Source organism: Daucus carota, chromosome 3 (assembly GCF_001625215.2).
Source record: "Daucus carota subsp. sativus chromosome 3, DH1 v3.0, whole genome shotgun sequence".
Classification (NCBI taxonomy): Eukaryota; Viridiplantae; Streptophyta; class Magnoliopsida; order Apiales; family Apiaceae; genus Daucus; species Daucus carota.
Window position 1 is genome coordinate 58,321,164 of NC_030383.2, and position 13,874 is coordinate 58,335,037.

General features: G+C 32.4%; 1 protein-coding gene and 2 long non-coding RNA genes across 3 annotated transcripts; all 3 read right to left on the reverse strand.

Annotated features, from left to right (window-relative positions):
- Positions 1 to 1,315: 1,315 nt before the first annotated feature.
- LOC108210658 (RHOMBOID-like protein 2) lies at positions 1,316 to 6,043 on the reverse strand. Its single transcript, XM_017382040.2, has 6 exons — positions 5,472 to 6,043; positions 4,699 to 4,862; positions 3,837 to 4,000; positions 3,496 to 3,749; positions 2,986 to 3,112; positions 1,316 to 1,608 (listed from the first exon to the last, which is right to left on the reverse strand). The coding sequence occupies exons 1-6, from the start codon at positions 5,843 to 5,845 to the stop codon at positions 1,486 to 1,488; spliced, it is 1,206 nt and encodes a 401-aa protein (XP_017237529.1). The 5' UTR covers positions 5,846 to 6,043; the 3' UTR covers positions 1,316 to 1,485.
- Positions 6,044 to 7,086: 1,043 nt separating this feature from the next.
- On the reverse strand, positions 7,087 to 8,193 carry LOC108213661 (uncharacterized). Its single transcript, XR_001805335.2, has 2 exons — positions 7,777 to 8,193; positions 7,087 to 7,632 (listed from the first exon to the last, which is right to left on the reverse strand). It is a non-coding gene; the product is annotated as an uncharacterized LOC108213661 (long non-coding RNA).
- A 2,498-nt stretch (positions 8,194 to 10,691) lies between these two features.
- On the reverse strand, positions 10,692 to 11,396 carry LOC108213660 (uncharacterized). The gene is made up of 2 exons (XR_001805334.2): positions 11,274 to 11,396; positions 10,692 to 11,132 (listed from the first exon to the last, which is right to left on the reverse strand). It is a non-coding gene; the product is annotated as an uncharacterized LOC108213660 (long non-coding RNA).
- Between the last annotated feature and the right edge of the window lie 2,478 nt (positions 11,397 to 13,874).

The window sequence follows — 13,874 nt, forward strand, 5'->3', positions numbered from 1 at the left end:
AGCTAATACAATCCGACTCTGAGGATAATTTCCGGGACACATAATAATAACTATACAACATTTATCATAATTTATAATATAAAACAACTTTTACAAAATTTAAAATTAGAAATAGAAAATCGAAATAGTTTTGTAGTGTGACTAGCTACCTCTAATTAGTTAGTTAACTAAATAATGTAATTTTACAAGCTCTTAATTTTTTTTTCCCATTTAATTTAACATAGTGATAAAATAAAAATAAATAAAAATGCGTTAAAAGTGTTCAAGCTCTAAAATATATTAATATTGTACACTTATCTAAAATTTTGATAATAATTACAATTGATTCAAATTAAAAGTATGCATTTTATAATTCATATATGACTTTATATCTGCTAAATAAATAAGGTGAGATAGATTCTTGTTAACCTCAGCATTACATAACATTAGGAGACTTTAATATTTCAAATTGTGATAACCCCAACATTGTATATGTTTCACTTAAAGCTCTATGTATTGCAACCTCAAAGCTAATGCACAGATTTAAACTCATGTTATAGCCTAAAAATGCACAAGATAATAAACCAGTACTATCATTAATATATCATATCTCATTTTCTCTTAAAATTTAGTTTAAATTTTATGTTAGAAAGCCCCCTAATCTATATTTCAACTCTAATCTCATCTGCGGTAGAAGACTAGAAGTTTACAATTAATTTTTGATGAGAAATGTGGCACTGGAAAACAAGGATAGGAGTATGACTTCTAAAGATAATTTTGTGTTAATCTCTATCCATCACCTCACCATACACAAATCCTAGAACAAGCATGACAAATCTTTTTTAATACTAAATAGATGGTTAAATATTTAATATAAACTTTAAAGTACTAATATCAATGTGTTATCGATATAGAGTTTGGATGCCTTCTGATTTTCTAGACCAGAAATTATCGTTTTCAGTTTTCAATCACAGTTGATCATATTTTAGATATTAAAACCTCTCACAAACAATAAGCCTTGATTCGCAAGAGGAGATTTAACTACCTTTCCATTAATTAACACATACACCCATATAATGAGTTGACATGATTCGCAAGAGGAGAATAACAGTGATTCACAAAAGCTTACTAACTTGTAACTGAACTGAAGCCTGAAGGAGACCCAAGCACTTGCATAAAAAGAACAACAATTGTTCAACCCCCTATCCTAAGTGCGTAAGCCAGCTCAACTCTGAGCTCATTTTCTAGCACAGAATTGCAGACAGGTAAATAGATTTTTTTTTTAAAAAGTATTTTTATTTTGTTTTTTGGCAACAGAGATGTAAAAATTCGGGCGTAAACGTAATCAACAAACTAGCATAATGAAAAATCAAATATACATAGCACTACAGTAACAGTTCAAGGTAACAAAAAACAAGCTGGTTTGTAGACTCATGTAGGCATGGGGTGTATCTATACATCAAAGCTACCCATACCATATCAATATACAGTAATAAAGTATACACATCATCGGCAAAGCTGACTACAGAGTCCCCTGATCTGAGATGAGGTTGCATTCGCCTGTGTGTATGTCCTGGTTCTATTGTTGTTTGAACACGTTAAGCTAAGCTGGTCACCAGATTGCTCAGACTGCAAAATTGATGTACATCCATATGTTACATACTTACACATATACATTAGAGTAACTCCAATGCAATGCTATACTTGGTTCTATTGCTATATTATAGCATCAAAAGTAAAAAAAACTCAACTCCAAAGGGGTGCTATATTTGGATGCATCCATGCATAGATGCATCCTTGGTTCTATATTTGAAACCAAGGATGGATCCATCCATGTTGCCACATCATCAATAACTAGAAATTGGTTGAGATATTTAATAAAATTTCTAGAAGTTAGGTACATTAATAAAACAGATAACAAGCATCGTATTAAATCTGGAATTTAATAAAATTCCATCCAATGCTAAAACAGATAACAAGCATCGTACTATGAATTTAATAAAACAGATAACAAGCATCGTATTAAATCTGGAATTTGTACATTCCAGCGACACACCAACTATGGCAAAGAAAGTGCTTCATATGGACCAAATATAGAACATAAATATTTCGTGTTTTGGCTGCAGTTTTATGCTTTGACATAAAAAACCTTTTTCAAAAGCCAGATACCATAAAAATGGAAAACAACGTTTACAGCTTAGACTTGTCATTCATCGTGCATTAGGTGGGCATAAATGATATAACATGTGTAATTGTACATTCCTCTGAATTAGCAAGTTCCGTGTTGAAAATTTAACCTTCCAACCAGGGGCAGAGAACAGGTTCCGTTAATATTTATACATGTATTGAAATATATGACGAACTGAATTGTACCCTGTTCCTGGTTTCTAAGCCAATATTCAACAATTTCATTTGATTATCTTTCTTTATTTACATTTTTATAGCTTTCTATTGTATCTATCTTTATTTAATCTGTTTTAACTCCTAATTTTCTTTGAAGTCAATTTGAATCAGAGATAATATATAGCTAACTTATGGTATATCCACTGTAATATGTTTCCAAGTTCCAACCTTGATTTTTTATTATCTATTTCGTCAACTGCATGTCAATATAAAACTTTAAAATTCATAGTACACATTATTATGTGGGAATTATATTTTGTTTGTTAATTAGGTATAAATATTTATTAAAAGAAGTTGGATGCATCTGGTCATAGAAATCAATTTACATATTGCCTATTGAAAACATTTGTTAAATTAAACCAAAATTCCAAATATACTAAGAAAGACACTAACTATGATGTTCGTGCTAGATAATGCTCGTGCTATTTTCTCTTTTTTAATTTTACAAATGTTCTTGAGGTACTCATGGTGTCCGCCACATGACACCAAAGCTAATAAAGGTGATGTTTATTTTTAAAGGTCAGTTTCTCTTAAAAAGTATGACCAATGATGCACTTCATTGCCACAATTTGGGAAAAGAGCAAATTCACAATTGTTACTTACCAAGCAGGATACAGGCTGTGTATTGCAGCTCCACCTCGAGGTAGGTACGCAGCTCAGATAATGACACCACGAACAATTATCATTCAGATCAACTCCACGAAGAACCATAACTAGAGCAGCCACCAACCTGAAAATTTATGAAAGCTTTTGGATAAAACTGGTAAACGCAGGACTGTGCAAGATAGAAATTGTCAACACAAGCATGCCTCTATTATTCGTATAACCATTTACGACATACTGTATACTGTTCAGTTGTAGCCCAAATTTACAATAGGAACTATTCTACTATACCGATATAACACACTAGTGGCATCCGATGCTAAACTAGCTGCTGTAGTAGCTACACTGAGTTTAGTATTATGCACCTGCAGCTCTGCCAGTTTTAATCAATGTCCACAACATGATTTCATTTAAAACATTTAAAAGATTCTGTCACTTTTTCCACTTGTATTTTATTGGAACCTAGAAGTCAACTGAAAAATAAGAGAGAAAAAGGTCAATAGGGCTCACCACACAACAACGAGGATCAAAGAAATGATCCAAAGTCCGCGTTGGTATGCCTTAAACTTTGATTTGACTGGCAGTGTAGAATGTTGAGCATATCTTTGGCTTACCCACCCAAACTGTGGGCGTATCAGAAGCACGAAACCAAGAAGGAAACCAGCAATGAACCCTCCAAGATGAGCAAAGTTATCAACATTTGGTAGGATACCGACTGCTAGATTTATAGCGATTATGACTACAAGGGTAATAAGAGCTGCTGCCTGAACATACATATATGGATTGTAAGATAACAAGACCAATTCATTAGTAATTAAAGTTACTGGTTGGATAAACAGTTCAGCAGGTACCTTGTTTGCATAAATTGTCCAATTAGTGATGAGTTCAGATAGCATCCCTCCTAGTAGTCCAAAAAGCGCACCGGATGCACCAACAGATATATTTGATTGAATAAAGAGAGCAGAGAGCAAACTCCCACCAAATCCAGAGACAACATAAAGCAAACCAATGCGCACTGCAAAACAAGGTCAGGTCATGCAAGATGGTGTAAGCTAACATACTAAATTCTTGATTCTATTCATCATAAGCCTTAAGAAGATGCTACATATATATTTCAGCAAGTTTAACAAAAATAAAATCGCATAATATTGTTCTTCCACAGCAAATAACAAAGAAAATTTTAGGAAACTACGATGCTATTTACTTCTTGTTATCCTCAATAAATCCATAAATATCGTAGAGCTAGAGCAATCAACTCCTGGGGTGTTTATAGATATACACATTAATATGTCTTAATATGTGCCTGAGAAAAAGATGTGATTACTGTGGAAACAAGAAATTCTTCCTCTTTTGAATTAATTCCTTCACATAATTATTTTCTTTATAAGCTTTACTCAAATTACCAACACACGTATGGGAATTAGATGATGTGACCCTGTATTTACAGTTTTCATTGTCTTTGAAAGCAAATCAGCATTGCTTATAGGATTTTATTTCTATATATTAATAAATAAATAGATATAAATTGTAAGATTCGAAAAAGCAAGTTGTGAGGCATGAATCAGGCAATATTAGTTTTTCAAAACTATAGGAACTAAAATCTCTTTTCTTGCGATTAACTACAACACATACATCGGAAAAAGTTTAATACAATTATACCAACACCAAATTATATGTACATAAGTGAGATATAAGGTGTCCATAAGGCCATACCAAATCCAAATTCTTGTTCAAGACGGATGCCAATAGCCAAAAGACTCAACATGTTGGCTAGTAGATGGAAAACTCCACCATGTAACCACATGCAACTGATAAGACGCCATCCTTGGTCTCCATCAACCACTTTACTCACTTCTAAACCACCCATCTTCTCCAACCTAAAGGAAAGAAAAGATATAAAGTTTGTCAGATGCAGTGTATTCAGTGCAATCTAACTAAAGTTGCTGATAAACAATAGTAACGGGCAGCCTTCGTGCACACAATCTTTCTAGTTACCATAAGTAGCATTTTTGAAATTTTGTAAACTACCCATATAGAAATAGTAAATACCTTTATTACTACTCGGTCTACTAAAACTGAATCATATTTATCTCCCTTATGATATTGTCAACAAAATTTATGGTCACACAACCGGTTATGCTAACAAATCTTCTTACTCGCAAAACGGTCATCAATTTCAACACGAAATACTCACCAAAAAGCTAAAAAATGCCTAAACAACCGATTGCAACACCATGTCCTTATCACGAAACAAATCACATTTAAGGTCAACTGATCATCGTCGCCATTGTCACTGACAATCAAATATACTTGAACCTCATCCTCTACTTTGACAAATAAGTCACAACCTCCCGAAAAACTCCAAATCTAAAACACAATTCATGTTTACCCAAAAATTTCTCGAATACCCAATTAAAATCTTACCTAAATAAGCACAGTTACACACACATATAAAACAGTGAATTTTCAAGAAATTGAACACTCACGTGGAAGAAGAAGGCCCAAGAAGTGGATTCTCCTTAAAGGGCTGAAAAGAAAACCTCCCCAAAAAGTCAGCAACACAATCAACAGAGTTCTTGGGACAATTATTCACATACATAGTGATCACAAACATAATAACATTAGCCACAACAAACAAAGGGATCAACCAAGAAACCCATTTCTTGAACTGCTTAATCTCAGCATAATCACTAGTACCATGATGATTATTATGATTACTATTACCAGCTTGCTGATTACTTGAGTTTGGAGCTGAAGAAGGCAAAAGGGGAGCTTCCCCAACTTCAACAGGGTGGATCACATTAACATTTCTCTTGGAATTCACTCTTATTCGAATATCTGATGGATGGGGCTCAGCCATTGTTGAAGATGATCAAGAAAATGCAAGATTTTGAGTTGGGGTGTGTTAAAATCAGATATAGATACAAGGGTTTGTGTGTAATTTTGATGTGAAAGTTAAAGTGTTGTGTTGAGTTGAAGTCAAATGAGGTAGGTGTGTGTGTGTGTGAAGTTGGGTTAATGTGGGGATTAGTTTATTTGTGTTTGGTTAGCTGCCTTTACTTTACGCGTGAGAATTGAGTTTTATTTGAATAGGTTATAAAAAGAAAAAGCTTTGCTGTTGTGGCATTTGTCCCATATTAGTTAAAAAATAGGAAAGAAAAAGAGATTTGTGTTTGATTGCAATTGCAATCATGTGTTCTAGGAGCATGTTTGGAAAATATACGGTTCCAGTAGCAGTTCAACTGACGTTTAAACAGAATACGGATCAATAAACGGATAAATAATAGTATATATCTAAATATTTAATTATAATATTAATAAACTTAAAAAAATTAGGATGTGATATGAATTTAAATTTATAATATTTTTAATAAAATATACTCCCTCTGTCCCTCCCATTTCTTTACACTTTCCTTTTTAGGGTGTTCCATCCAATTCTTTACATTTCAAAACTTACCCAAAATAGTCAATGGTCTCACCACTTTTTCACTTTTAATTCTTTTTCACACTACTTTTACTCCACTATCTTCTTTTTATACATTAAAAATCAATGGGTCCCACCACTTCACCCACTTTTCTTTCTCTCTTTCACCACTTTATACATATTTCTTAATCCCCGTGCCCAACCCAAACGATAAGAAATGGGAGGGACGGAGGGAGTAATTTTTATTTTTTTAAAATTAATTGCAATTATATTATATAAACTTAATATTATAAAATTATAAAATTAGCAAGTTAACATCATTTTGACTATTTATTCCGCTTAATATTCACTTAATTTGTTAATAATTCTTTTAATTTTCAAAAATATATAATCACCAATTTAGTACGAAATCGTGTTTTAAACCCAATTCCACATAGACACGGTCAGTGTTATTTTCGTCGGCGGGGGTAAAAGAGTCCCCCTTTAGCTGCGGTAAATTTGTAGAAAACAACCAAGTGGAAGAGGATGAATAAAATTGGCATGCAGGGCCATCGCTATTGCCCAGAAACAGAAGATTCTGCCACCGCTATGAAAATTATAGTATTATTTTTGCTCGTTTTGTTCTCGTTTTCTTTTTAATTTATACATAAACTGCTTGTTTACAAAAGCATTAGATCTTATGTTGGAACATTGCTTGTTTAATTTCACTTGAATGTGGAACAATCATGGAATCTGCTATACAGTATTAACATCTACTTTGCTTTCTGGACCCTGTATCGAAACTCTAGTACAGCTCGTAGAATGTCACGATAATCGCGGCCTCTGTGTCCCGTTGGCAGGAAAATTTTCAATTCGAAAGCGTAATCTGGGAAGTCTTACTTTGGCAGAAAGATGTTCTTCGAACAAGCAATCTGGAATTATTAAACCTGTATGTGATACGAAAAGGATGACCTGCAGAGCTGTAAGATTTGAGAGCCGGATCTGCTTCAGAGTATCCACTGGTTTGTTTAGCTCTCTCAGAACGAACAGGTGTGCAGTGTGGCATTCATGTGAACACGATCGCTTCTTCTCTTCGGTTTGTGGTTCTCAGAACCACAATTCTCACAAGCCTTTCCCTTGAAGCTCGAGTGGCAATTAGGCCCATCTTTCCTCTTCGAGTCGAGTATTGGTTGGTGATCTGTGTCACAAAGGTAAGTCATAGGCATTCCTTGGATTTTATACACCTACAAAACACATCAAATAACAAGACCTTTTGAGATAATTCAAGATCTCATGTACAACGGTTAAGCAACAAACAACTCAAATATACACAATTGTGTAGATTCCGATTATCAAGAAGATCATCAAATATATCAGATCATATATACCTCAGTATCCTTGCAGCAATCATGCTTGGATTTGAGCTGGAAACATCATGGCGAATTAAAATTCTCAGAAACATATCCCACGGTTGTGCCACCTAGAGACTATAGAGCATATCATAAGATAAGAGTAGAAGAAGACGTGGAGTCTAAACAACTCAATGACATCTTATATAGTGGATAGCGGTGATATTCCCGATGCTAGCGATACTCATGAAGTGAAACGACGTCGTTTCAAGCGGAAAAGAACAACTCAATGACGTCTTTGATGTTATCTTTTATAATGGATTACGATGATATTCCCGATGCAAGCGATACTCTCAATGTGATCAAAGACGTCGTTTTAAGTTAGAAAAACATTTACATTTTCTATTCTATATCAAAAATGGTATAAATGTGAATATTTATCATCAATAATCCATGAACTTTCTAGATAATACTCCCAATATAGGCGATACACTCAATGTGATCAACGACGTCATTTTAAGTGAAAATACATTTATATTTTCTAGAGTATTCTATATCAAAAATGGGATAAATGTGAATATTTATCATCAATAATCCTTGAACTTTCTGGAGAATACGTGCGAAAAACAGAGCGGACATACAATGCCCCAGCTCCACAAGTCCCAACCATGTATACCTCAGACTCCATGGCTGCTAACTATCTCGTCAATGACTCTAAATGTAACCCTCCACCCCAGGCTCAAGGGCTACAAATTATAAAATAACATATATGACGGAGCATTTCTTCAGATAATCAATTACAAAAGTTATATATGCATGACCCGTTTGGAATACGTGAGATTCAAATCCAAACTTTTTCGGGTCTAAAGATAAGATCCAGATAAAACTTTGGGATCCAATCATAAAGTCCCCAATCACTAGTACCTTGCTTATTATTAATTATGATTACTATTACCAGCTTGCTGATCACTTGAGTTTGGAGCTGAAGAAGGCAAAAGTGGAGCCTCCTCAACTTCAACAGGGTGGATCACATTATTAACATTTCTCTTGCAATTCACTCGTATTCAAATATCTGATGGATGGGTTTTAGTCATTGTTGAAGATGATCAAGAAAATGCAAGATTTTGAGATGGGTTGTGTTAAAATGAGATATAGAGCTTTGTAAAGTCATGTTCGTGTAGTAACACCTAAACGAACTTAAAATCACCGATAAGTTAGAAAGTGACTTAAAAACATAAATTAATTTGAGGTGTTTTTTAGTAACTTAATTTTTTTAATTTTCAAGAATATCACATTTTTTCAAATATTTTGCAAAAATACCAAACTTTTGAAAATATTTGCAAAAATATTGTATGCAACGACAACAACTATACTTGCAACTCCGGCCAGGCTCGGGCTAATTAAATGAAGTTGCATCTGGTTGCATATAGTTGCGGATCATATTTTTGCAAATATTTTCCAAAAAGTTAGTACTTTTGTAAATATTTTCAAAAGATAGTTAATTCACAAAAAACTTAAAAAAAAATTTCCTAAAAATTACTCATAAGTCATATATTACTCATAAATCATTTTTATCCAACCGGATTTTTAAACTAATAAGTATTATAGTTCTGAGAGGCTGTCACGACATGTATTTTGTACAATATTTTCTCGGGAAAGTTTTTTCTGGAAAAATTAAAATGATAGACACTTCTTATTGCTTCGAGAACAAAAATAAAATGATGATACTTTTTGGATATCCAAATGAGAGGGGTATTCTGCATGAATTTTTTCTAAATAAAAAGATAACTTTTTATGAGAACGATAATAATTTTTAAGATGTCCAGATAAAAATGAGTACGCATGAGGTGTAATCGAATTTGTGAAATATAATACTATTATATCGTTTATAATTAAAAAGTTAGGTCTCTTCAACGATCATTAACATAGTTATACATTCACTTACACTCCGTGTTATAAAACATGGTTCTAAGTGACGAGAGGAACTTATAGCGTTTAAACAGTTAAACGAAAGCTTAAACAGACTTTTAAGCGGGCCAGTAAACGGATTAACAATATATATATATATATAGAGTTAAGTTCTATGGAGTACAAAAAAATTTGGAGTATTGGAGTACAAAGTTTGATAAAATGTAATCTAGTCATCTCAAATTTCAATTTTTTTTGTCCAATAATATTTGTAAATATTTGACAACCTGCACATTATGTTCTGCAACATAAACATCGTGATCAAATGGTAGAATAATTACTTTTATAAATCATAGGACTCTATGTTCTGCAATATAACTAATAAGCAGAACAATAATCTTAATACTTGTTAAAGTTGAAAGATATTAATGATTAATTGACAATTATGTGCAAGACAACTTATAAATGATAGATTATATCAAAATTTGGATAATCAAAGATATTATATATGATCAAACTAAAAAATTATGATTTGTACTCCAATACTCCAATGTTTTTATGTACTCCATAGAACTTAACTCTATATATATATATATTTACATTTAATTATAATTATAATATACTTAATAATAAAATTATGATATAATATGAATTTAAATTTATAATATTTTATTAAAATTATAATTATATTATAAAAATTTTAATATTTGAAAATTATAAAATGAGAAAGTCAACATTATTTTGACCACTTATTCCACTTAATGAAACCATAATCCGTTTAGTAGTTCGTTTAATTTTCATAAGTGCTTAATCACCCGATTAGTACAAACAACTCAATGACATCTTTTATAGTGGATGGCTGCGATATTCCTGATATTGGCGTAACTCTCGATGTAAAACGACCTCGTTTTAAGTAGAGAAAAAAATAACAACTCAATGATATCTTTTACAATAAATTATGATGAGACTCGCGATGCAGATGTGATCAACAACGTCATTTTAAACAGAACATTTATTTTTTCTAAAAAATTCTATATCAAAAAATGGGATAAATATGAATATGTATCATCAATAATCGTCCATGAACTTTCTAGATAGTAATGAACATCTCATTCATACAGTAATGGGTTCCAAACGATCGAAAGCTTCAAGGGGGTCTAAACGATCGAAAGCCGATAGAATCAGCCAGCTCCCCGACTCGCTCCTTTTGTTGATCCCATCCTTGCTTCCATTTCAATCAGCTGTGCGCACCAGCGTCTTGTCCAAGAGATGGAGGCCCCTCTCCATGTCGCTCTCGAGTCTCCCTATCGACGATGAGTTTCCTAAACAATTCAAAGAAGATTTCATGAATTCTATCGATAGGGTTTTGATGAACAGGCCAGTTAATTTAAATATTCAGCAATTAGGTCTGACATCTTCGAGTCGAGTATTGGTTGGTGATCTATGTCACAAAGGCAAGTCATAGGCATTGCTTGGATTGTATACACCTACAAAACACATCAGTGAAAATGTTCCTAAGCATCATCAAATAACAAGACTTTTGAATCGTTAAGCAACAAACAACATGGGTGATACACTCAATTGTGTAAATGGCGATTATTAACAAGATCAAATATATCAGATCAGACCTCAGTATCCTTGCAGCATTCATGCTTGAATTTGAGCTGCAAACGTCATAGCAAATTAAAATTTTCCGAAACATATCCCACGGTTGTGCCACATAGAGACTATAGAGCATATCAAAAGATAAGAATGGAAGAAGATATGGAGTCTTAACAACTCAATGACATCTTTTATAGTGAGATAGCGGCGATATTTCCAATGTTGGCGATACTCTCGAAGTAAAACGACGTCGTTTTAAGTGGAAAAAAACAACGCAATGACATCATCGATGACATTTTTTATAGTGGATTACAGTGATATTCTCGATGTAGGCGATACTCTCGATGTGATCAACGGCGTCGTTTTAAGTTGAAAAACATTTATATTTTCTAGTCTATATCAAAAATGGGATAAATGTGAATATTTATTCCCAATAATCTGTGAGCTTTCTAGATAATACTCCCAATATAGGCGATACTCTCAATGTGATCAATGACGTCGTTTTAAGTGAAAAAACATATGCATTTTCTAAAGTATTCTATATCAAAAATGGGATAAAAGTGAATATTTATCATCAATAATCCATGAACTTCTAGATAATGCGTACGAAAAACCGAGTGGACAATGCCCCAGCCCCAAAAATCACAACCCTGTATACCACATGAGACTCCAAGGCTGCTAACTATCTGGTCAATGACTCTGAATGTAACCCTCCACCCGAAGCTCAAGGGCTACTACTTACGAAATCATATATAGGACGGAGCATTTCTTCAGATAATCAGTGACAAAAGTTATATATGCATTGGATAGGAGTTAAAAATAAATGTATCCGCGCCAACAAGCCTACTAACTGCTAAACTAGTGACAATGAGATGGAACATCAGAGCCGGGCCTGAGGGTGTGCAGAGTGTTCGACGGAACAGGGCCCTAAAATATCAGGGGCACATTTTTTTTATGTAGGTTTATATATATGTATAATCAAAATGGAAAAAAATAGCTAAAAAAGTAAATTTTATTTTTAAGATTAAAAAATTGTAAATGAAAAAAAAATTAAAAAATATTATACACTTCAATAATTTTTAAATGTTATCTTAAATAAGTTATATAAATTCTAAAAAAAATACTAATATCATAATCATGTTAATAGAAATAAATACTTGCATTGAAAATAATGGCATTGAAAATTGTAAAAGTTACCCTGCTCTCGAGATAAAATTCTAATTTAACTGCTAACTTCAATGACTTCATTAAAATTCTACTTATACTATTTTTTTTCTTTCTTAATGACCATATACAATATTATATCATTAAAATAATGATTCAATCTTTAGTAACTAATTTATTTTAAATTATATTTATTTTTAATTTATACATGCATATATATATATATATATTAAATATGAAACAAGTAATTTAAATATAAATTGCATTGAATAATGGGTTTATATAATTTTAAAACAAGTATACCTCTAATATAAATTAAAATTGTTAAAGTTGCTGAAATCATACTTGAGGTCAACAATGTCGCAGGAGAGATTGAATGGATTAGCACCGTTATCCATAGAAAATAGTTTGCTAGAGAATGTAGATTATAAAAATATTATTAGTGATTTTGCTTCAAAAAATGCTAGAAGAACAATTTTCAGATAATTTTATATTATCTATGTACTCTTTTTATTTCTCAACAATTTTCAGTTAATTTTTGTAATATGAAAAAAATATTTTATGCACTTTAATTGTAATATGATTTTTACAGTTTTGTGTCAATTTTTATTCTTTCATGTACTTATATTTTTAGACTATTAGAGCAGTATTAGGGCACACTTTTTACATTTTGCACAGGGCACAATAAATCTCAGGCACGGCCCTGTGGAACATTACTCACACATGTACCAGGACGACCTCCTGGTACATTAATCAACCGAGTTCTTGGGACAATTATTCACATATATACATAGCAGTGATCACAAACATATTAACATTAGGCACAACAAAGGGATCAACTATGAAACGCATTTCTTGAACTGCTTAATCTCCTCCTAATTAATCAGTACTGCCACGGTCCAGAAATGCTTAATCTCAGCCTAATCAGTATGCCAGGGTCCAAGCCAACAAATGTACATTGATGGGTAAAAATTATTTCTATACGCTTTTAAATATTCAATATAGCAAGTATACAAAAATACTAGTATAAAATCTCCATCAAATCACTAAACCCATCTATAATACCCATCTATAACAGAGTCCCTAATAAAATTTTGTGCTATTAATTTGTCTTTCAATATACCCAGAATCCCATTTTCATTCTTTAAAAAAAGTATACTTAAATAATTATATTTTTATATGATTTTAATTTTAGATTTGATCTACTAAATTAATTAAAGAAAAGTTCAATAAAATCAAAATTTTATTTTATAGTGGCCTATATTTTTCTACAAGGGTCAAAAATATTTCACAGGGTCCAAGTATTATATAGATATAAATATAAGCCTAGTCCCTGATCACTAGTACCTTGATGTTCCTATGTAGCCTCGTCCCTGATCACTAGTACCTTGATGATTATTATGATTACTATTACCAGCTTGCTGATCACTTGAGTTTGGAGCTGAAGAAGGGAAAGATGGAGC

What these genes read in the sequence shown, in the direction of transcription:
- LOC108210658 (XM_017382040.2), bottom strand. Translation starts at nt 5,845, where the DNA reads ATGGCTGAGCCCCATCCATCAGATATTCGAATAAGAGTGAATTCCAAG. An exon ending in CTTGGGCCTTCTTCTTCCAC is followed by an intron (nt 4,863 to 5,471) that starts GTGAGTGTTCAA and finishes TCTTTCCTTTAG; the next exon opens with GTTGGAGAAGATGGGTGGTT. An exon ending in CACAGCCTGTATCCTGCTTG is followed by an intron (nt 1,609 to 2,985) that starts GTAAGTAACAAT and finishes TCAATTTTGCAG; the next exon opens with TCTGAGCAATCTGGTGACCA.